Source organism: Mustelus asterias, chromosome 13 (assembly GCF_964213995.1).
Source record: "Mustelus asterias chromosome 13, sMusAst1.hap1.1, whole genome shotgun sequence".
NCBI classification, from domain to species: Eukaryota; Metazoa; Chordata; class Chondrichthyes; order Carcharhiniformes; family Triakidae; genus Mustelus; species Mustelus asterias.
The window spans coordinates 952,334-973,440 of NC_135813.1; the positions used below are offsets into that span (position 1 = coordinate 952,334).

Here is a 21,107-nt window from a genome sequence, read left to right on the forward strand (position 1 = left end):
CCTTAAACAGATTCCAGAATGGAGCATCCACAGCCCTCTGGGTAGAGAATTCCAAAAGCTCACAACTCTCTGAATAAAGAAATTTCTCTTGTGAATCCTAAACGATTGACCCTGAGTCTGTGCCACTGTGTTCTGGAATGCTGACCAGGGGAAACAATCGCTTGGTGTCCAGTCTATCAGCCCCTTCAGAATCTTAAATGTTTCAATGAGATTGACTCTCTTTTACCAGGAGATATACCATCTTTATTTGTGGAATATGTGGAATTCACTCCCACACAAAGTAGTTGAGGCCAAAACGTTGTCTGACTTCAAGAAGAAATTAGATTAGCTCTAGGGGCTAGAGGGATCGAGGGATATGGGAGGTAAGGAGGGAATCAGGATATTGAATTCGCTGATCAGTCATGATCATAATGAATGGTGGGGCAGGCTCGAAGGGCTGAATGGCCTCCTCCTGATTCTAGTTTCTATGATGTTTTGGGACTCTGAACTGGTTGCGTAAGCAAAGGCAATGAGGTTTGTGTTGGTTTGCATTCGAAATACCATCTTTTGATGGTATTTGCTACCAAATAAACCTGTTGGACTTTAACCTGGTGTTGTGAGACTTCTTTCTGTGTTCTCTTTTAAACCCCAGAGAATATCGACTTAATTTCCTCAGCCCTCACTATAGCACAACTCCTTTACTGCAGGGACCAATCTAGTGATCCCTCACTGTACCAATATCTCCAATGCAAATATATCCTTCCTTCAATATGGAGACCAAAATTGAAGATAGTATTCCAGGTTTTACATCTTTTAAAAACATTCTGTTTCTATTCTTTTGACCAAAGTGAATGATTTTTCCCTTATCCAAATGTCACCTTGTTGCCCAGGCATGTATCTCCTCACAGCCTACATTCCCACCTATTGTATCATCAGCAAACTTAGATACATTATTCTCTGTCTCTTTGTCTAAATCATCAATAAAGATGTAAATAGCTGAGGCCCCAGCACTGATTCCTGTGGAGCTCCACTAGCCACAGCCTGCCATCGAAAATGCCCCAGTTATTCCTGCTCTCTGCTTCCTGTCCATTAACCAAACCCCTATCCATGCTAATACATCACCCCGAAATCCATGAGCCCCTCACTTGTATATTAATCTTCTGTATGTGGTACTAAGCTGGAGAGTTGTCTTCAGCTCTGACATGCTTTGGTCTTTGACTAATTGTTGAGTATTAAAGTTAGCCTCAGTACCTCCTGAACAATGGCACAGCCGTGATCAGAGTCAACACTTTAAGATGTGCACAGATACTGGTAATTGTGACAAAATCCTCATTTCCGGCCCCATTATTCTCATGTTGAAAGGTTAGAAGCTTTTGCCCAATCACAACATTCAGAACATGAAAAGAAACAGTTGTTTTTATTTGTTGTTGTGTGAAGCTTACAGTCTGCGTCACAATCACTGTCTAATTGGCTTCTCTGATCAGGACAGCGATTTGTATTAATATTCTTGTCTTGGTTTCTTTCTTCAAGCAGCAACAGAGGTTCTCCCAGTCTCTCCAAACCATCTGCTTTCTGCATGTTAGCCAGTGCAAAACATTGTACCAATTTACATTTTCAAATCATTTCTAAACAAATTGCGTGATAATTTTAACTATAATTCCATTTAACCCACAATGAACCCAAATATATACACTGGCATCAGCCTAAAAACATTTCTTAAAATATTCACATACATTGTAGCATTGCTACGTGGTAAAATAATTACAAATGATTTTTAGAAAGGATTCTCATTGGAGCAGACAGATGCACAACGCACATACACCCCCATGCACAGCTCATATACAAACACATTCTCCCCCATCTTCTCCAATACCCACACACACAACCCTGCACACACTACTAAAAATTATTTCTGGTTCTGATTGGTTGTTCTGAAAAAGGAATTTATATACAACAGAGGGAATCTGGTGAGAATCAATCTGAGAATTATTCAAAGAGTCATTAGTAAAAAGCAGTAAGAATGATGAATAGTTATTTGCCGTCAGCCTTGGAGAAGCAAGGAGTTATCGGGGTCCTGAATTTCAGGTGTGCAAAATTAATGGCTTCCAGCAGAGTGGGTGATGTTCCATCGACCAATCACGGCATTCCTTCCTCATCAACATATGTTGAAGGAAACCAGCCAATCTGTCAATGGGAAAAGAACAAATCACAAATTATCTCTCAATCATTGACAGGAATCACTAGACATGCAACCAAGGAGCCAATCAGCAGCCTGGATTCAGGAGGTCAACTCCAGTCTTGCCAGCTGGACCCATCGCCAATGAAACCAGGTTCCTGTGGAATTGACAGAGTTTGTGCCCGTGTACAACAACAACCTCTTGATATTGGCTGTCTGTGGGCATTGTGTCAGGACAAGATCGTAGTCAAACACAAGAGGAGTATACATGTATACTTTGGCGACTTAATAGAAGTTTATAAGATGATGAAGGGGATAGATAAAGTGGACGTTCAGAGACTATTTCCTCGGGTGGATGGAGCTATTACAAGGGGGCATAACTATAGGGTTCATGGCGGGAGATATAGGAGGGATGTCCGAGGTAGGTTCTTTACTCAGAGAGTGGTTGGGGTGTGGAATGGACTGCCTGTTGTGATAGTGGAGTCGGACACTTTAGGAACTTTCAAGCAATTATTGGATAGGCTCATGGAGCACACCAAGATGATAGGGAGTGGGATAGCTTGATCTTGGTTTCGGAAAAGGTTCGGCACAACATCGTGGGCCGAAGAGCCTGTACTGTGCTCTACTGTTCTATGTATGTGCGTGCGTGCGTGCAAGTGAGTGATGCGCGCAAGTATGTGCGCGCGTGAGAGTGAGTGAGTACGTGCGCGCGTGAGTGTGTGCGAGTGAGTGCGTGCAGCGTGCAAGTGAGTGCGTGCGGCGTGCAAGTGAGTTCGTGCGCGCGTGAGTTCGTGCGCGCGCGCGAGTGAGTGCGCGCACGCGAGTGAGTGCGCGCACGCGAGTGAGTGCGCGCACGCGAGTGAGTGCGCGCACGCGAGTGAGTGCGCGCACGCGAGTGAGTGCGCGCACGCGAGTGAGTGCGTGCACGAGTGAGTGCGTGCACAAGTGAGTGCGTGCACGAGTGAGTGCGTGCACAAGTGAGTGCGTGCACAAGTGAGTGCGTGCACAAGTGAGAGCATGCGCGAGTGAGTGCATGCACAAGTGAGTGCGTGCACAAGTGCGGATGTGAGTGCACGAGTGCATGCGCGAGTGAGTGCGTGCACAAGTGAGTGCGTGCACAAGTGCGCATGTGAGTGCACGAGTGAGTGCGTGCACGAGTGAGTGCATGCGCGAGTGAGTGCATGCACGAGTGAGTGCATGCACGAGTGCACGCGAGTGAGTGCGTGCACGTGTGAGTGCATGCACGAGTGCGCATGAGAGTGAGTGCGCGCGAGTGAGTGCGCGCGAGTGAGTGCGCGCGAGTGAGTGCGCGCGAGTGAGTGCGCGCGAGTGAGTGCGCGCGAGTGAGCGCCCGCGAGTGAGCGCCCGCAAGTGAGTGCGCGCGCGAGTGAGTGCGCGCGCGTGTGAGTGCGCGCGCGAGTGAGTGCGCGCGCGAGTGAGTGAGTGCGCGGGCGAGTGAGTGCGCGGGCGAGTGAGTGCGCGGGCGAGTGAGTGCGCGGGCGAGTGAGTGCGCGGGCGAGTGAGTGCGCGGGCGAGTGAGTGCGCGGGCGAGTGAGTGCGCGGGCGAGTGAGTGCGCGGGCGAGTGAGTGCCCGCGAGTGAGTGCCCGCGCGAGTGAGTGCACGCGCGAGTGAGTGCGCGCGCGAGTGAGTGCCCGCGAGTGCCCGCGAGTGAGTGCGCGCGCGAGTGAGTGCGCGGGCGAGTGAGTGCGCGGGCGAGTGAGTGCGCGCGCGAGTGAGTGCGCGGGCGAGTGAGTGCGCGGGCGAGTGAGTGCGCGCGCGAGTGAGTGCGCGGGCGAGTGAGTGCGCGGGCGAGTGAGTGCCCGCGGGTGAGTGCCCGCGCGAGTGAGTGCGCGCGCGAGTGAGTGCGCGCGCGAGTGAGTGCCCGCGAGTGAGTGCCCGCGAGTGAGTGCGCGCGCGAGTGAGTGAGTGCGCGGGCGAGTGAGTGCGCGGGCGAGTGAGTGCGCGCGCGAGTGAGTGCGCGGGCGAGTGAGTGCGCGGGCGAGTGAGTGCCCGCGAGTGAGTGCCCGCGAGTGAGTGCGCACGCGAGTGAGTGCGCGGGCGAGTGAGTGCGCGAGCGAGTGAGTGCGCGGGCGAGTGAGTGCCCGCGAGTGAGTGCCCGCGAGTGAGTGCCCGCGAGTGAGCGCCCGCGAGTGAGCGCCCGCGCGAGTGAGTGCGCGCGCGTGAGTGAGTGAGTGCGCGTGCGCGCGAGAGTGTGCGCGCGAGTGAGCGCGCGGGCGAGTGAACGCGCGCGCGCGAGTGAGTGTGCGGGCGAGTGAGTGCACGTGCGAGTGAGTGCGCGGGCGAGTGAGTGCGCGCGCGTGTGAGTGCGCGCGCGAGTGAGTGCGTGTATGAGTGCGCGTGTGAGAGTGCATGCACAAGTGCGCATGTGAGTGTGCGCCCGAGTGAGTGTGCGCCCGAGTGAGTGTGCGCGCGGGCGAGTGAGTGCGCATGTGTGAGTGCATGCACGAGTGCGCATGTGAGTGCGCAGGCGAGTGAGCGCGCGGGCGAGTGAGCGCGCGGGCGAGTGAGCGCGCGGGCGAGTGAGCGCGCGGGCGAGTGAGCGCGCGGGCGAGTGAGCGCGCGGGCGAGTGAGCGCGCGGGCGAGTGAGCGCGCGGGCGAGTGAGCGCGCGGGCGAGTGAGCGCGCGGGCGAGTGAGCGCGCGGGCGAGTGAGCGCGCGTGCGAGTGAGCGCGCGGGAGTGAGCACGCGCGAGTGAGCGCCCGCGAGTGAGCGCCCGCGAGTGAGTGCCCGCGAGTGAGTGCACGCGAGTGAGTGCCCGCGAGTGCGCGCACGTGAGTGAGTGCGCACGCGGGTGAGTGCGCGCACGTGAGAGAGTGCGCACGCGGGTGAGTGCGCGCACGTGAGTGCCGCACGTGCGAGTGAGTGCCGCACGTGCGAGTGAGTGCGCGCTCAAGTGAATGCGCGCGCGAGTGAGTGCGCGCGCGAGTGAGTGCGCGCGCGAGTGAGTGCGCGCGCGAGTGAGTGCGCGCGCGAGTGAGTGCGCGCGCGAGTGAGTGCGCGCGCGAGTGAGTGCGCGCGCGAGTGAGTGCGCGCGCGAGTGAGTGAGTCCGTGAGTGCGCGTGCGCGCGAGAGTGTGCGCGCGAGTGAGCGCGCGGGCGAGTGAACGCGCGCGCGAGTGAGTGTGCGGGCGAGTGAGTGCGCGGGCGAGTGAGTGCGCGGGCGTGTGTGTGCGCGGGCGAGTGAGTGCGCGGGCGAGTGAGTGCCCGCGAGTGAGTGCCCGCGAGTGAGTGCCCGCGAGTGAGTGTGCGGGCGAGTGAGTGCACGTGCGAGTGAGTGCGCAGGTGAGTGAGTGCGCGGGCGAGTGAGTGCGCGCGCGTGTGAGTGCGCGCGCGAGTGAGTGCGCGCGAGTGAGTGCCCGCGAGTGAGCGCCCGCGAGTGAGCGCCCGCGCGAGTGAGTGCGCGCGCGTGAGTGAGTGCGCGTGCGCGCGAGAGTGTGCGCGCGAGTGAGCAAGCGGGCGAGTGAACGCGCGCGCGCGAGTGAGTGTGCGGGCGAGTGAGTGCACGTGCGAGTGAGTGCGCGGGCGAGTGAGTGCGCGCGCGTGTGAGTGCGCGCGCGAGTGAGTGCGTGTATGAGTGCGCGTGTGAGAGTGCATGCACAAGTGCGCATGTGAGTGTGCGCCCGAGTGAGTGTGCGCCCGAGTGAGTGTGCGCGCGGGCGAGTGAGTGCGCATGTGAGAGTGCATGCACGAGTGCGCATGTGAGTGCGCAGGCGAGTGAGCGCGCGGGCGAGTGAGCGCGCGGGCGAGTGAGCGCGCGGGCGAGTGAGCGCGCGGGCGAGTGAGCGCGCGGGCGAGTGAGCGCGCGGGAGTGAGCACGCGCGAGTGAGCGCCCGCGAGTGAGCGCCCGCGAGTGAGTGCCCGCGAGTGAGTGCACGCGAGTGAGTGCCCGCGAGTGCGCGCACGTGAGTGAGTGCGCACGCGGGTGAGTGCGCGCACGTGAGAGAGTGCGCACGCGGGTGAGTGCGCGCACGTGAGTGCCGCACGTGCGAGTGAGTGCCGCACGTGCGAGTGAGTGCGCGCTCAAGTGAATGCGCGCGCGAGTGAGTGCGCGCGCGAGTGAGTGCGCGCGCGAGTGAGTGCGCGCGCGAGTGAGTGCGCGCGCGAGTGAGTGCGCGCGCGAGTGAGTGCGCGCGCGAGTGAGTGAGTGCGTGAGTGCGCGTGCGCGCGAGAGTGTGCGCGCGAGTGAGCGCGCGGGCGAGTGAACGCGCGCGCGAGTGAGTGTGCGGGCGAGTGAGTGCACGTGCGAGTGAGTGCGCGGGCGAGTGAGTGCGCGGGCGTGTGAGTGCGCGGGCGAGTGAGTGCGCGGGCGAGTGAGTGCCCGCGAGTGAGTGCCCGCGAGTGAGTGCCCGCGAGTGAGTGCCCGCGAGTGAGTGTGCGGGCGAGTGAGTGCACGTGCGAGTGAGTGCGCAGGTGAGTGAGTGCGCGGGCGAGTGAGTGCGCGCGCGTGTGAGTGCGCGCGCGAGTGAGTGCGCGCACGCGAGTGAGTGCGCGCACGCGAGTGAGTGCGCGCACGCGAGTGAGTGCGCGCACGCGAGTGAGTGCGCGCACGCGAGTGAGTGCGTGCACGAGTGAGTGCGTGCACAAGTGAGTGCGTGCACGAGTGAGTGCGTGCACAAGTGAGTGCGTGCACAAGTGAGTGCGTGCACAAGTGAGAGCATGCGCGAGTGAGTGCATGCACAAGTGAGTGCGTGCACAAGTGCGGATGTGAGTGCACGAGTGCATGCGCGAGTGAGTGCGTGCACAAGTGAGTGCGTGCACAAGTGCGCATGTGAGTGCACGAGTGAGTGCGTGCACGAGTGAGTGCATGCGCGAGTGAGTGCATGCACGAGTGAGTGCATGCACGAGTGCACGCGAGTGAGTGCGTGCACGTGTGAGTGCATGCACGAGTGCGCATGAGAGTGAGTGCGCGCGAGTGAGTGCGCGCGAGTGAGTGCGCGCGAGTGAGTGCGCGCGAGTGAGTGCGCGCGAGTGAGTGCGCGCGAGTGAGCGCCCGCAAGTGAGTGCGCGCGCGAGTGAGTGCGCGCGCGTGTGAGTGCGCGCGCGAGTGAGTGCGCGCGCGAGTGAGTGAGTGCGCGGGCGAGTGAGTGCGCGGGCGAGTGAGTGCGCGGGCGAGTGAGTGCGCGGGCGAGTGAGTGCGCGGGCGAGTGAGTGCGCGGGCGAGTGAGTGCGCGGGCGAGTGAGTGCGCGGGCGAGTGAGTGCGCGGGCGAGTGAGTGCCCGCGAGTGAGTGCCCGCGCGAGTGAGTGCACGCGCGAGTGAGTGCGCGCGCGAGTGAGTGCCCGCGAGTGCCCGCGAGTGAGTGCGCGCGCGAGTGAGTGCGCGGGCGAGTGAGTGCGCGGGCGAGTGAGTGCGCGCGCGAGTGAGTGCGCGGGCGAGTGAGTGCGCGGGCGAGTGAGTGCGCGCGCGAGTGAGTGCGCGGGCGAGTGAGTGCGCGGGCGAGTGAGTGCCCGCGGGTGAGTGCCCGCGCGAGTGAGTGCGCGCGCGAGTGAGTGCGCGCGCGAGTGAGTGCCCGCGAGTGAGTGCCCGCGAGTGAGTGCGCGCGCGAGTGAGTGAGTGCGCGGGCGAGTGAGTGCGCGGGCGAGTGAGTGCGCGCGCGAGTGAGTGCGCGGGCGAGTGAGTGCGCGGGCGAGTGAGTGCCCGCGAGTGAGTGCCCGCGAGTGAGTGCGCACGCGAGTGAGTGCGCGGGCGAGTGAGTGCGCGAGCGAGTGAGTGCGCGGGCGAGTGAGTGCCCGCGAGTGAGTGCCCGCGAGTGAGTGCCCGCGAGTGAGCGCCCGCGAGTGAGCGCCCGCGCGAGTGAGTGCGCGCGCGTGAGTGAGTGAGTGCGCGTGCGCGCGAGAGTGTGCGCGCGAGTGAGCGCGCGGGCGAGTGAACGCGCGCGCGCGAGTGAGTGTGCGGGCGAGTGAGTGCACGTGCGAGTGAGTGCGCGGGCGAGTGAGTGCGCGCGCGTGTGAGTGCGCGCGCGAGTGAGTGCGTGTATGAGTGCGCGTGTGAGAGTGCATGCACAAGTGCGCATGTGAGTGTGCGCCCGAGTGAGTGTGCGCCCGAGTGAGTGTGCGCGCGGGCGAGTGAGTGCGCATGTGTGAGTGCATGCACGAGTGCGCATGTGAGTGCGCAGGCGAGTGAGCGCGCGGGCGAGTGAGCGCGCGGGCGAGTGAGCGCGCGGGCGAGTGAGCGCGCGGGCGAGTGAGCGCGCGGGCGAGTGAGCGCGCGGGCGAGTGAGCGCGCGGGCGAGTGAGCGCGCGGGCGAGTGAGCGCGCGGGCGAGTGAGCGCGCGTGCGAGTGAGCGCGCGGGAGTGAGCACGCGCGAGTGAGCGCCCGCGAGTGAGCGCCCGCGAGTGAGTGCCCGCGAGTGAGTGCACGCGAGTGAGTGCCCGCGAGTGCGCGCACGTGAGTGAGTGCGCACGCGGGTGAGTGCGCGCACGTGAGAGAGTGCGCACGCGGGTGAGTGCGCGCACGTGAGTGCCGCACGTGCGAGTGAGTGCCGCACGTGCGAGTGAGTGCGCGCTCAAGTGAATGCGCGCTCAAGTGAATGCGCGCGCGAGTGAGTGCGCGCGCGAGTGAGTGCGCGCGTGAGTGAGTGCGCGCGCGAGTGAGTGCGCGCGCGAGTGAGTGCGCGCGCGAGTGAGTGCGCGCGCGAGTGAGTGAGTGCGTGAGTGCGCGTGCGCGCGAGAGTGTGCGCGCGAGTGAGCGCGCGGGCGAGTGAACGCGCGCGCGAGTGAGTGTGCGGGCGAGTGAGTGCGCGGGCGAGTGAGTGCGCGGGCGTGTGAGTGCGCGGGCGAGTGAGTGCGCGGGCGAGTGAGTGCCCGTGAGTGAGTGCCCGCGAGTGAGTGCCCGCGAGTGAGTGTGCGGGCGAGTGAGTGCACGTGCGAGTGAGTGCGCAGGTGAGTGAGTGCGCGGGCGAGTGAGTGCGCGCGCGTGTGAGTGCGCGCGCGAGTGAGTGCGCGCGAGTGAGTGCCCGCGAGTGAGCGCCCGCGAGTGAGCGCCCGCGCGAGTGAGTGCGCGCGCGTGAGTGAGTGCGCGTGCGCGCGAGAGTGTGCGCGCGAGTGAGCGCGCGGGCGAGTGAACGCGCGCGCGCGAGTGAGTGTGCGGGCGAGTGAGTGCACGTGCGAGTGAGTGCGCGGGCGAGTGAGTGCGCGCGCGTGTGAGTGCGCGCGCGAGTGAGTGCGTGTATGAGTGCGCGTGTGAGAGTGCATGCACAAGTGCGCATGTGAGTGTGCGCCCGAGTGAGTGTGCGCCCGAGTGAGTGTGCGCGCGGGCGAGTGAGTGCGCATGTGAGAGTGCATGCACGAGTGCGCATGTGAGTGCGCAGGCGAGTGAGCGCGCGGGCGAGTGAGCGCGCGGGCGAGTGAGCGCGCGGGCGAGTGAGCGCGCGGGCGAGTGAGCGCGCGGGCGAGTGAGCGCGCGGGCGAGTGAGCACGCGCGAGTGAGCGCCCGCGAGTGAGCGCCCGCGAGTGAGCGCCCGCGAGTGAGTGCCCGCGAGTGAGTGCACGCGAGTGAGTGCCCGCGAGTGCGCGCACGTGAGTGAGTGCGCACGCGGGTGAGTGCGCGCACGTGAGAGAGTGCGCACGCGGGTGAGTGCACGCACGTGAGTGCCGCACGTGCGAGTGAGTGCCGCACGTGCGAGTGAGTGCGCGCTCAAGTGAATGCGCGCGCGAGTGAGTGCGCGCGCGAGTGAGTGCGCGCGCGAGTGAGTGCGCGCGCGAGTGAGTGCGCGCGCGAGTGAGTGAGTGCGTGAGTGCGCGTGCGCGCGAGAGTGTGCGCGCGAGTGAGCGCGCGGGCGAGTGAACGCGCGCGCGAGTGAGTGTGCGGGCGAGTGAGTGCACGTGCGAGTGAGTGCGCGGGCGAGTGAGTGCGCGGGCGTGTGAGTGCGCGGGCGAGTGAGTGCGCGGGCGAGTGAGTGCCCGCGAGTGAGTGCCCGCGAGTGAGTGCCCGCGAGTGAGTGCCCGCGAGTGAGTGTGCGGGCGAGTGAGTGCACGTGCGAGTGAGTGCGCAGGTGAGTGAGTGCGCGGGCGAGTGAGTGCGCGCGCGTGTGAGTGCGCGCGCGAGTGAGTGCGCGCGCGTGTGAGTGCGCGCGCGAGTGAGTGCGTGTATGAGTGCGCGTGTGAGAGTGCATGCACGAGTGCGCATGTGAGTGTGCGCCCGAGTGAGTGTGCGCGCGAGTGAGTTCGCGCCCGAGTGAGTGCGCGCGCGAGTGAGTGAGTGCGTGCATGAGTGCGCATGTGAGAGTGCATGCACGAGTGCGCATGTGAGTGCGTGCGCGAGTGAGTACGCGAGTGCATGTGTGAGAGCGCGCGCATGAGTGCGCTCGCGAATGAGTGCGCGCGAGTGAGTGCCCGCGAGTGAGTGCCCGCGAGTGAGTGCCCGCGAGTGAGTGCCCGCGAGTGAGAACAGTACAGCACATGTGAGGCCGTCCTCATGTGCAAAGGACGTCCCGAGGCATGGTACATTGGGGAGACTATGCAGACGCTGCGACAACGGATGAATGAACACCGCTCGACAATCACCAGGCAAGACTGTTCTCTTCCTGTTGGGGAGCACTTCAGTGGTCACGGGCATTCGGTCTCTGATATTCAGGTAAGTGTTCTCCAAGGCGGCCTTCGCGACACACGACAGCGCAGAGTCGCTGAGCAGAGACTGATAGCCAAGTTCCGCACACATGAGGACGGCCTCAACCGGGATATTGGGTTCATGTCACACTATTTGTAACCCCCACAGTTGCCTGGACCTGCAGAGTTTCACTGGCTGTCTTGTCTGGAGACAATACACATCTTTTTAGCCTGTCTTGATGCTCTCTCCACTCACATTGTTTGTATCTTAAAGACTTGATTAGCTGTAAGTATTCGCATTCCAACCATTATTCATGTAAATTGAGTTTGTGTCTTTATATGCCCTGTTTGTGAACAGAATTCCCACTCACCTGAAGAAGGGGCTTGGGGCTCCGAAAGCTTATGTGGCTTTTGCTACCAAATAAACCTGTTGGGACTTTAACCTGGTGTTGTTAAACTTCTTCTTGTGGCCAAGCCCGTTTTCTACCCATCTAGCCACCTCTCCTTGTATCCCATGAGCCTTAACCTTCGTAACCAATCTGCCATGAGGGACTTTGTCAAATGCCTTACTGAAATCCATATAGATGACATCCACGGCCCTTCCTTCGTCAACCGTTTTTGTCACTTCCTCAAAAAACTCCACCAAATTTGTAAGGCACGACCTCCCTCTTACAAAACCATGCTGTCTGTCACTAATGAGATTGTTTTGTTCTAAATGCACATCCATCCTGTCTCTAGGAATCCTCTCCAACAACTTCCCTACCACGGACATCAAGCTCACCGGCCTATAATTTCCTGGGTTATCCCTGCTACCCTTCTTAAATAACGGTACCACATTCGCTTTCCTCCAATCCTCAGGGACCTCCCCTGTGTCCAATGAAGAGACAAAGATTTCCGTCAGAGGCCCAGCAATTACATCTCTTGTCTCCCTGAGCAGTCGAGGATAGATGCCATCAGGCCCTGGGGATTTGTCAGTTTTAATGTTCCCTAAAAAACCTAACATTTCCTCCCTTGTAATGGAGATTCTCTCTAACGGGTCAACACCTCCCTCTGAGACACTCCCAGTCAACAAGTCCCTCTCCTTTGTGAATACCGATGCAAAGTATTCATTTAGGATCTCCCCTATTCCCTTGGGTTCTAAGCATAATTCCCCTCCTTTGTCCCTGAGAGGTCCAACTTTTTCCCTGACAACTCTTTTGTTCCTAACATATGAATAAAATGCCTTAGGATTCTCCTTAACCCTGCCTGCCAAGAACATCTCGTGACCTCTTTTTGCCCTTCTAACTCCCCGTTTGAGTTCTTTCCTACTCTCTCTGTATTCCTCCAGAGCTCCATCTGTTTTCAGTTGCCTGGACCTAACGTACGCCTCTCTTTTGTTTTTGATCAGATCCTCAATTTCCCTGGTTATCCACGGCTCTTGAATCCTACCTTTCCCATCCTTCCTTTTTACAGGCACATGCCTGTCCTGCAGCCTTATCAACTGTAGGATTAGACTGGGTGGGATAGTAAAGGGTGCAGGGAGTGAGGGGGGAGTGGGATTAGACTGGGTGGGATAGTAAAGGGTGCAGGGAGTGAGGGGGGAGTGGGATTAGACTGGGTGGGATAGTAAAGGGTGCAGGGAGTGAGGGGGGAGTGGGATTAGACTGGGTGGGATAGTAAAGGGTGCAGGGAGTGAGGGGGGAGTGGGATTAGACTGGGTGGGATATTAAAGGGTGTGGGGAGTGAGGGGGGAGTGGGATTAGACTGGGTGGGATATTAAAGGGTGCGGGGAGTGAGGGGGAGAGTGGGATTGGACTGGGTGGCATATTAAAGGGTGCGGGGAGTGAGGGGGAGAGTGGGATTAGACTGAGTGGGATATTAAAGGGTGCAGGGAGTGAGGGGGAGTGGGATTAGACTGGGTGGGATATTAAAGGGTGCGGGGAGTGGAGAGTGGGATTAGACTGGGTGGGATATTAAAGGGTGCGGGGAGTGAGGGGGAGAGTGGGATTAGACTGGGTGGGATATTAAAGGGTGCAGGGAGTGAGGGGGAGAGTGGGATTAGACTGGGTGGGATATTAGAGGGTGCGGGGAGTGAGGGGGGAGTGGGATTAGACTGGGTGGGATAATAAAGGGTGCGGGGAGTGAGGGGGAGAGTGGGATTACACTGGGTGGGGTATTAAAGGATGCAGGGAGTGAGGGGGAGAGTGGGATTAGACTGGGTGGGATATTAAAGGGTGCGGGGAGTGAGGGGGAGAGTGGGATTAGACTGGGTGGGATATTAAAGGGTGCGGGGAGTGAGGGGGAGAGTGGGATTAGACTGGGTGGGATATTAAAGGGTGCGGGGAGTGAGGGGGAGAGTGGGATTAGACTGGTGGGATATTAAAGGGTGCGGGGAGTGAGGGGGAGAGTGGGATTAGACTGGGTGGGATATTAAAGGGTGCGGGGAGTGAGGGGGAGAGTGGGATTAGACTGGGTGGGATATTAAAGGGTGCGGGGAGTGAGGGGGAGAGTGGGATTAGACTGGATTCATTGTGTGAAGGGCTCTTTCTGGACTAGAACACTTTGGAATTCCTGTTGCATTCCAGCATTCACCTTTCCATTGGCTTCTCCCTTCCACCAGCCCTGGTCTCCTCCGATCTTGCTGTAGATTTTCACTGTATCTCCTTCTCGAAGTGATAGTTCACGCATGTCGCGAGCTGCAAAGTTATATCGCGCTGTTGCCATGCCAATGGGTCGAGGGTTAAACACTGTCCAGAGACACAAACTAATCTTTAGCAAAGATAAGCTCTGAAAACAACAAGAAACAATTAAAGCTGAATCTTCTGAGATTTTTAGTTTTTTCTACTCATGCCCGAGCGTCTGCGATTCTGGACGACATTCCTGACCAGCTCACATCATGATTGCAACGGAATCAAATCTTTCACAAGCTGCTTTTTGACCTTGACTGAAGGAGCAGCGAAATATAACACCTGCTGAAATAACAGGTTCCTACTCCTTTTGAAAATCAATTCTCTTACTGAATCGGATTTCCCTTGTGTTCACAGCAGTGACAGCGCTTCAGAACATACTCCACTGTGAGACACAGAGGGGTTGTACCTGAGCCGGACTCTCTGTCTTTCCCTGACAGTGCAGTTACAATGGAGCCTGACACAGAGACCACTTTTACCTCACACTTGTGAAATTTTTCTCTCAACCTTACACTTAGTGTTTCAGTGTTTTTGGTGCAGAGGAATGGGCCTCCCTAACCAATAGTTTATTGAAGTTTCTGGTTTTAGCCCTACATGTTGGGGTTGTGAAGCTGGGCCACACTGAGGGGCTTTAACAGAGTCCGAGAAGGAAGTAAAGGCAGTTGTACCTGACCAAAAAGGAGCAGAGTTCTGAGATGCAACACTGAAGCCCTGAGGACTAAGAAAAGCAAAGTTGTAGGAAGAGGAGGAAGATGCTGCAGGAGAGGTTAGAAAGAGAGGAACAGTCAGTACATAAAGAAATATTTAAACAAGAAAATCATACCGAGCAATATTAAAATACAAAGGACAACGCAGCAATAATTTGCAGAAATGAAATCTCTCATTAAAACAGAGGTATCATATTTGAGTAAAATGATTGTTATATCACAAAACATCAGGAATATCTCACAATGGTGAGAAAGAGAGGCTGCATCGTATCTGTGAAGAGGTACAGGAGATGTTACTGGAGTCGTGTTAGTTGACACAGGAAACAAACTTGCACCATAAGAACATGAGACATAAGAGCAGGAGTAGACCAGATGGACTGCTGAACCTGCTCCACCATTCAGGATGATCATGGATGAGCTTTGACTTGGACTCTACTTTTCTGCCTACTCCCCATATCCCTTAATTGTCTGAGCAACCCATAATCTGTCCATTCCAGCCTAAAATTTATTCAATGACGGAACATCTCCAACCCTCTGGGGTAGAGAATTCCAAAAATTCACAACCTTTGAGTGAAGAAATTTCTCCTCAATGATTGGCCCTTTATCCTGATACCGTGTTTTAGATTCCCCGACCAGCGGAAACAATCTCTCAGCGTCCAGCCTGTGAAACCCCCTCAGAATCCTGTAGGTTCAGTGAGGTTGTATCTAGGGTTGGTTAACAGACGGGAAGGAGAGATTAAAGGTAAGTGGAGCATTTTTAAGTTGGCAGGCTGTGACTCAGGGAATGCTGCAAGATGTTTGCTGGGACCTCAGCTAGTTACAATCTATATCAATTAATTAGCCAAAGAGAAAGGTTATTGACTGCTCAAAGCTGGGTGGAATGTAAGCTGTGAGGAAGACACAAAGAGGCTACAAAAAGATATAGACAGGCTAAGTCATAGCACAATGCTTTCATCTTCGGGATGTATTTCGTAAAGCTTCGTGGCATAGCCTCAATGCAAATACATCTTTTGTTAAATATGAAAATCAAAACCTCCAGGTGAGGTTTTGCCGAAATCTTGTACAACTGTCATCAGACTGGTTTATTCTTCTACTCCAATCCCCTTGCAATAAAGACCAACATTCAATTTACCTTTTTAATTGCTCACTGTACCTGCTTGCTAATTTTGTGTTCTTTTTAGCAGTGCACACAAAGTCTCCCTGAAACCAACATTTACAAGCTTCATTCCTTTAAAATAAATCTGCTTTCCCATTCTCATAAACTCAAACTTGCCCACATTATACTCCATCTGCCATCTAACCTGTCTATATCTCTGTCTTCCTCACAGCTTACATTCCACCCAGCTTTGAACTATCAACAAACTTAAATACATTAATTTCTATCTCCTTGCCTAATTGATATAGATTGTAAAGAGCTGAGGTTCCAGCAAACATCCTTGCAGCATTCCCTCAGTCACTGCCTGCCAACTCAAAATTGCCCCACTTACCCTTAATCTCTCCTTCTTGTCTATTAACCAATCCTAGGTCCATGCTAACACATCACCCACAGCACCGAGCCCTGATCTTGCATATTCATCTTTCATTTGGAATTATCGAATGCCTTTTGGAAAATCAATTATACCACATCGACTGATTCCTCATTCCTTTATCCTGCTAGTTACATCCTCAGAAAACTCTAATAAATTTGACAAACACAATTTTCCTCTTGTAAAACCACACTGACCTTTTCTGATCATAATGTGATTTTCTAAGTGCTTTGTTAAGACTTCCTTATTAATAGATCCCAGCCTTTTTCCAATGACTTATACCAGGCGAACGGATCTGTAGTTTCCCGTTTTCTCTCACCTTCCTTTCTTGAATAGTGGGGTTACATTTGCTGACTTCCATTCTGCCAGAATCCTGGAAATTTAGGGAAACCCTAACTTACATAGAACATAGAACAGTACAGCACAGAACAGGCCCTTCAGCCCACGATGTTGTGCCGAGCTTTATCTGAAACCAAGATCAAGCTATCCCACTCCCTGTCATCCTGGTGTGCTCCATGTGCCTATCCAATAACCGATTAAATGTTCCTCAAGTGTCTGACTCCACTATCACTGCAGGCAGTCCATTCCACACCCCAACCACTCTCTGCGTAAAGAACCTACCTCTGATATCCTTCCTATATCTCCCAACACAAACCCTATAGTTATGCCCCCTTGTAATAGCTCCATCCACCCGAGGAAATAGTCTTTGAACGTTCACTCTATCTATCCCCTTCATCATTTTATAAACCTCTATTAAGTCTCCCCTCAGCCTCCTCCACTCCAGAGAGAACAGCCCTAGCTCCCTCAACCTTTCCTCATAAGACCTACCCTCCAAACCAGGCAGCATCCTGGTAAATCTCCTCTGCACTCTTTCCAGCGCTTCCACATCCTTCTTATAGTGAGGTGACCAGAACTGCACACAATATTCCAAATGTGGTCTCACCAAGGTCCTGTACAGTTGCAGCATAATCCCACGGCTCTTAAACTCCAACCCCCTGTTAATAAAAGCTAAGTAAGAAGTCTCAACACCAGGTTAAAGTCCAACAGGTTTATTTGGACTTTAACCTGGTGTTGTGAGACTTCTTACTGTGCTTACCCCAGTCCAACGCCGGCATCTCCACATAATAAAAGCTAACACATTATAGGCCTTCTTCACAGCTCTATCCACTTGAGTGGCAACCTTTAGAGATCTGTGGATATGGACCCCAAGATCTCTCTGTCCCTCCACAGTCTTCAGAACCCTACCTTTGACCCCGTAATCCACATTTAAATTAGTCCTACCAAAACGAATCACCTCACATTTATCAGGGTTAAACTCCATTTGCCATTTTTCAGCCCAGCTTTGCATCCTATCTATGTCTCTTTGCAGCCTACAACAGCCCTCCACCTCATCCACTACTCCACCAATCTTGGTGTCATCAGCAAATTTACTGATCCACCCTAGCCCCTCCTCTAAGTCATTAATAAAAATCACAAAGAGCAGAGGACCAAGCACTGATCCCTGTGGCACTCCGCTAGCAACCTGCCTCCAGTCCGAAAATTTTCCATCCAACACCACCCTCTGTCTTCGATCAGATAGCCAGTTACCTATCCAATCGGCCAACTTTCCCTCTATCCCACACATCCTCACTTTCATCATAAGCCAACCATGGGGGACCTTATCAAACGCCTTACTAAAATCCATGTATATGACATCAATTGCCCTACCTTCATCAACACACTTAGTTACCTCCTCAAAAAATTCAATCAAATTTGTGAGGCACGACTTGCCCTTCACGAATCCGTGCTGACTATCGCGGATTAATCCGCATCTTTCTAAATGGTCGTAAATCCCATCCCTAAGGACCTTTTCCATCAATTTACCAACCACCGAAGTAAGACTAACCGGTCTATAATTACCAGGGTCATTTCTATTCCCTTTCTTAAACAGAGGAACAACATTCGCCACTCTCCAATCCTCTGGCACCATCCCCGTGGACAGTGAGGACCCAAAGATCAAAGCCAAAGGCTCTGCAATCTCATCCCTTGCCTCCCAAAGAATCCTAGGATATATTTCATCAGGCCCAGGGGACTTATCGACCTTCAGTTTATACAAAACTGCCAGGACATCCTCCCTCCAAACATCTATTTCCTCCAGCCTATTAGCCTGTAACACCTTCTCTTCCTCAAAAACATGGCCCCTCTCCTTGGTGAACACTGAAGAAAAGTATTCATTCATCACCTCGCCTATCTCTACTGACTCCATACACAAGTTCCCACTACTGTCCTTGACCGGCCCTAACCTCACCCTGGTCATTCTTTTATTCCTCACATAAGAGTAAAAAAAGTGTAAGTAAAACTTACACATCCTTTACCTCTGCAAATATCACACTTTCAGCGTTGAGAGCTCAGTCAGCAAGTCATGAGAATTTTTGGCTTTTAGTTCCTTAAATGTCTCTAGAACCTTTTCTTTGCTGATATTAATTACCTGAACTTCCTCTATATCAGCCCTGGGTTGCCCTTCATTGCTGATATGTAACTTCTGTCTCTGTCGGTAGGCACAAAGTATTTGTTTTAATGTCTCTGCCAGGTCCTCATTTCCCGTAACCATTTCCTGTCTCTCTCTCTGAAGGACTAAATGTAGACATTTGGTACTCCCTTACTTTTTATTTTCCAGCAAAAGCTCCTACAATCTGTTTTTATATTACTGGCTAGTTTTTGGGGGTTTCTTTGCTAGTTTCTAAAACACTCCCAATCTTCAGGTTAACTACCATTCTCTGCAACATTTTTAAAATTCATTTGTGGGATGTGGGCATCCATTTATAGCTCATTCCTAATTACCATCGAGGAGGCGGTGGTGAGCTGCTTTCTTGAACCGCTGCAGTCTCTGAGGTTAGGTACACCCAGTAAGAAGTTTAACAACACCAGGTTAAAGTCCAACAGGTTTATTTGGTAGCAAAAGCCACACCTCTTTGCTAGGTACACCCACAGTGCTGTTAGGGTGAGAGTTCCAGGATTTGGACCCAGTGACTGTGAAGGAACGGTAATACATTTCCAAATCAGCACAGTGAGTGACTCGGAGGGGAACCTCCAGGTGGTGCTGGTGTTCCCAGGTATCTGCTGCCCTTGTCGTTCTAGATGGTGGTAGTTGTGGGTTGGAATGTGCTGTCTAAGGAACCTCGAAGAGTTGCTGCAGTGCATCTTGTAGATGGTACACACTGCTGCAATATGCGTCAGTGGTGGAGGGAGTGGATGTTTGTGGATGGGGTACCAGTCATGTTGGCTGTTTTGTCCTGGCTGGCGTTGAGCTTCTTGAGTGTTGTTGGAGCTGCTCCCATCCAGGCAAATGTGCCTTGTAGATGGTGGACAGGCTTTGGGGGGGGTGCCAGGAGGTGAGTTACTCGCTGCAGGATTCCCAGCCTCTGACCTGCGCTAGTAGCCACAGAAATGGAATGTATTTTTGTGGAATATTTTCAATTATTTCTTTGAAATCTTTTCTGCTGTTTATTCACCAGTGCAGCTTTTAGTCTATTTACTCAATCAATATTAGCTAGCTCTCTCCTCAAACCTACATTCGTTCTGTAATTTAAGTTTGAGATTGTTGTTTCTGAGTGGAGTATGTCACTTAATATGGAATTGCAACCAGTCACTGCCCTGTAAAATGACCCCCCCCCCCCCCCCCCCCCCCCCCAGCTGAAGGTGCTATTTATAGAACAGAGTGAAAGCATTTTTTGGCTCTTCCGAAAATTGTCTTCACTTTGAGATGATCAGAAACTGAGTTGTGCCAAGGGGTTCTTGTATGGTCACTTACTGCTACATCCATGAGATTAGGATAATGGGCTTCCCAAAGGGAATTCCCCCATTACTCCAGGAAGCATAAACAGGCAGGTTAGGCTGCACTAGAGGGAGACATTGCCCCCTTATGTTCCTTTCCATATTTACAGGTCGAGAGGCACTTACAGGGTAAGAACCTGGAATGATAAGAGGTAGACTCTGCAAATGTGTAATAACTGCTGAAATGGCGTCAACTGCAGCTAGAATTCCCCAGAGGATTCACTCCCTTCCATCAATTACCAAGCTGCTTCTCTTTCTCTGTTACATACCCCTTGTGCTATTTTACTTCCCCATTACTTATTTACCCCTCATGTTAAGTCTTTAGTCCATTACCTGCTGATTCAATGTGACTAACAAAGGGTTAACAGGCTGACTGGTGATGATGAGCTGCTTACCTGGATTCCGAGAGTTTGAACGTTGAATAGTTTTGTCTCGCTGTTTGTAGGGAAAGCGTAAAGCTGTATCCAGCAGTTTGAAGCTCTCTTTTAGTGAGTGTGTCTGGTAATATTCTACCAGCTCCTAAAATTAGAGAATAACCACCCATTATTATTCAATAACTTGAATTCAGAATGAAAAGACGTGCTGGTTAGGATGCATTTGCCGTGCTAAATTCTCCCTCAGTGTACCCAAACAGGCACCGGAGTGTGGCGACTAGGGGATTTTCACAGTAACTTCATTGCAGTGTTAATGGAAGCCTACTTAGAGTCGTAGAGGTTTACAGCATGGAAACAGGCCCTTCGGCCCAACTTGTCCAAGCCGCTCTTTTTGTCAATCCTGAAGCTAATCTCAATTGCTCGCATTTGGCCCATAGGGCGGCACGGTAGCACAGTGGTTAGCATTGCTGCTTCACAGCTCCAGGGTCCCGGGTTCGATTCCCGGCTCGGGTCACTGTCTGTGTGGAGTTTGCACATTCTCCTCGTGTCTGCGTGGGTTTCCTCCGGGTGCTCCGGTTTCCTCCCACAGTCCAAAGATGTGCGGGTTAGGTTGATTGGCCATGCTAAAAATTGCCCCTGAGATGCGTAGGTTAGAGGGATTAGCGGGTAAATATATGTGGGGGTAGGGCCTGGGCGGGATTGTGGTCGGTGCAGACTCGATGGGCTGAATGGCCTCCTTCTGCACTGTAGGGTTTCTATGATTTCTATGATCCCTCTATACCCATCGTACCCATGTAACTGTCTAAACGCTTTTTAAAAGACAAAATTGTACCGGCCTCGACTACGTGTGACACACTAATAATAAATAAACTTTAAAAGTTAACAGAAATCGAGAAACTTTTGACCCTGGTCCCTGACACTCTCTCCCCAGATTCTCAAACTCTGTCCACGGTGGTAAAGAACTCCTCCCAAGAATGAATGTTTGGATCACCATTCGAACATGCCTGGCTCGCTACTCATTCCTCAGCTTGAACCTCACTGACCTGCTGACCACCCACTCTCACTCCTGCTCCCACGTTAGCCCATAGTCTTCATGGTTTTCTTTCTTCAATTCTCGTCCCTCTCATGTTTCAATCTTCTCTTATCCTCAAAAAGCAGCCCCGGGATCTCACTGTTCTTGCAAAGTGCTGTTCCCATTCCCAACATTCCTTCCTTCCCCAAACACCTTGAATGTGTTGTCGCTTCCCAAATCCGTACCCATCGTTCCCAGAACCCCGTGTTTGAATCCCTCCAATCAGCT

The 21,107-nt window shown here is 54.5% G+C and overlaps 1 protein-coding gene across 4 annotated transcripts in view; it reads right to left on the reverse strand.

Annotated features, from left to right (window-relative positions):
- Positions 1–1,279: 1,279 nt before the first annotated feature.
- The window catches only part of vav2 (vav 2 guanine nucleotide exchange factor), a 230,026-nt gene continuing 210,198 nt past the window's right edge, over positions 1,280–21,107 (reverse strand). Inside the window, exons 25-28 of one of the 4 annotated variants that reach the window (XR_013499320.1) lie at positions 19,829–19,952; positions 14,056–14,142; positions 13,293–13,487; positions 1,280–2,163 (exon numbers count right to left, since the gene is read on the reverse strand). Coding sequence is in view for 3 of the 4 variants with exons in the window: in XM_078226123.1 (XP_078082249.1) it covers positions 2,116–2,163; positions 13,293–13,447; positions 14,056–14,142; positions 19,829–19,952 (414 nt within the window). In the remaining variant the exon portion in view is untranslated. The remainder of the gene's footprint in view (positions 2,164–13,292; positions 13,488–14,055; positions 14,143–19,828; positions 19,953–21,107) is intronic. The other 3 variants (XM_078226123.1, XM_078226124.1, XM_078226125.1) reach the window with 3 other exon arrangements.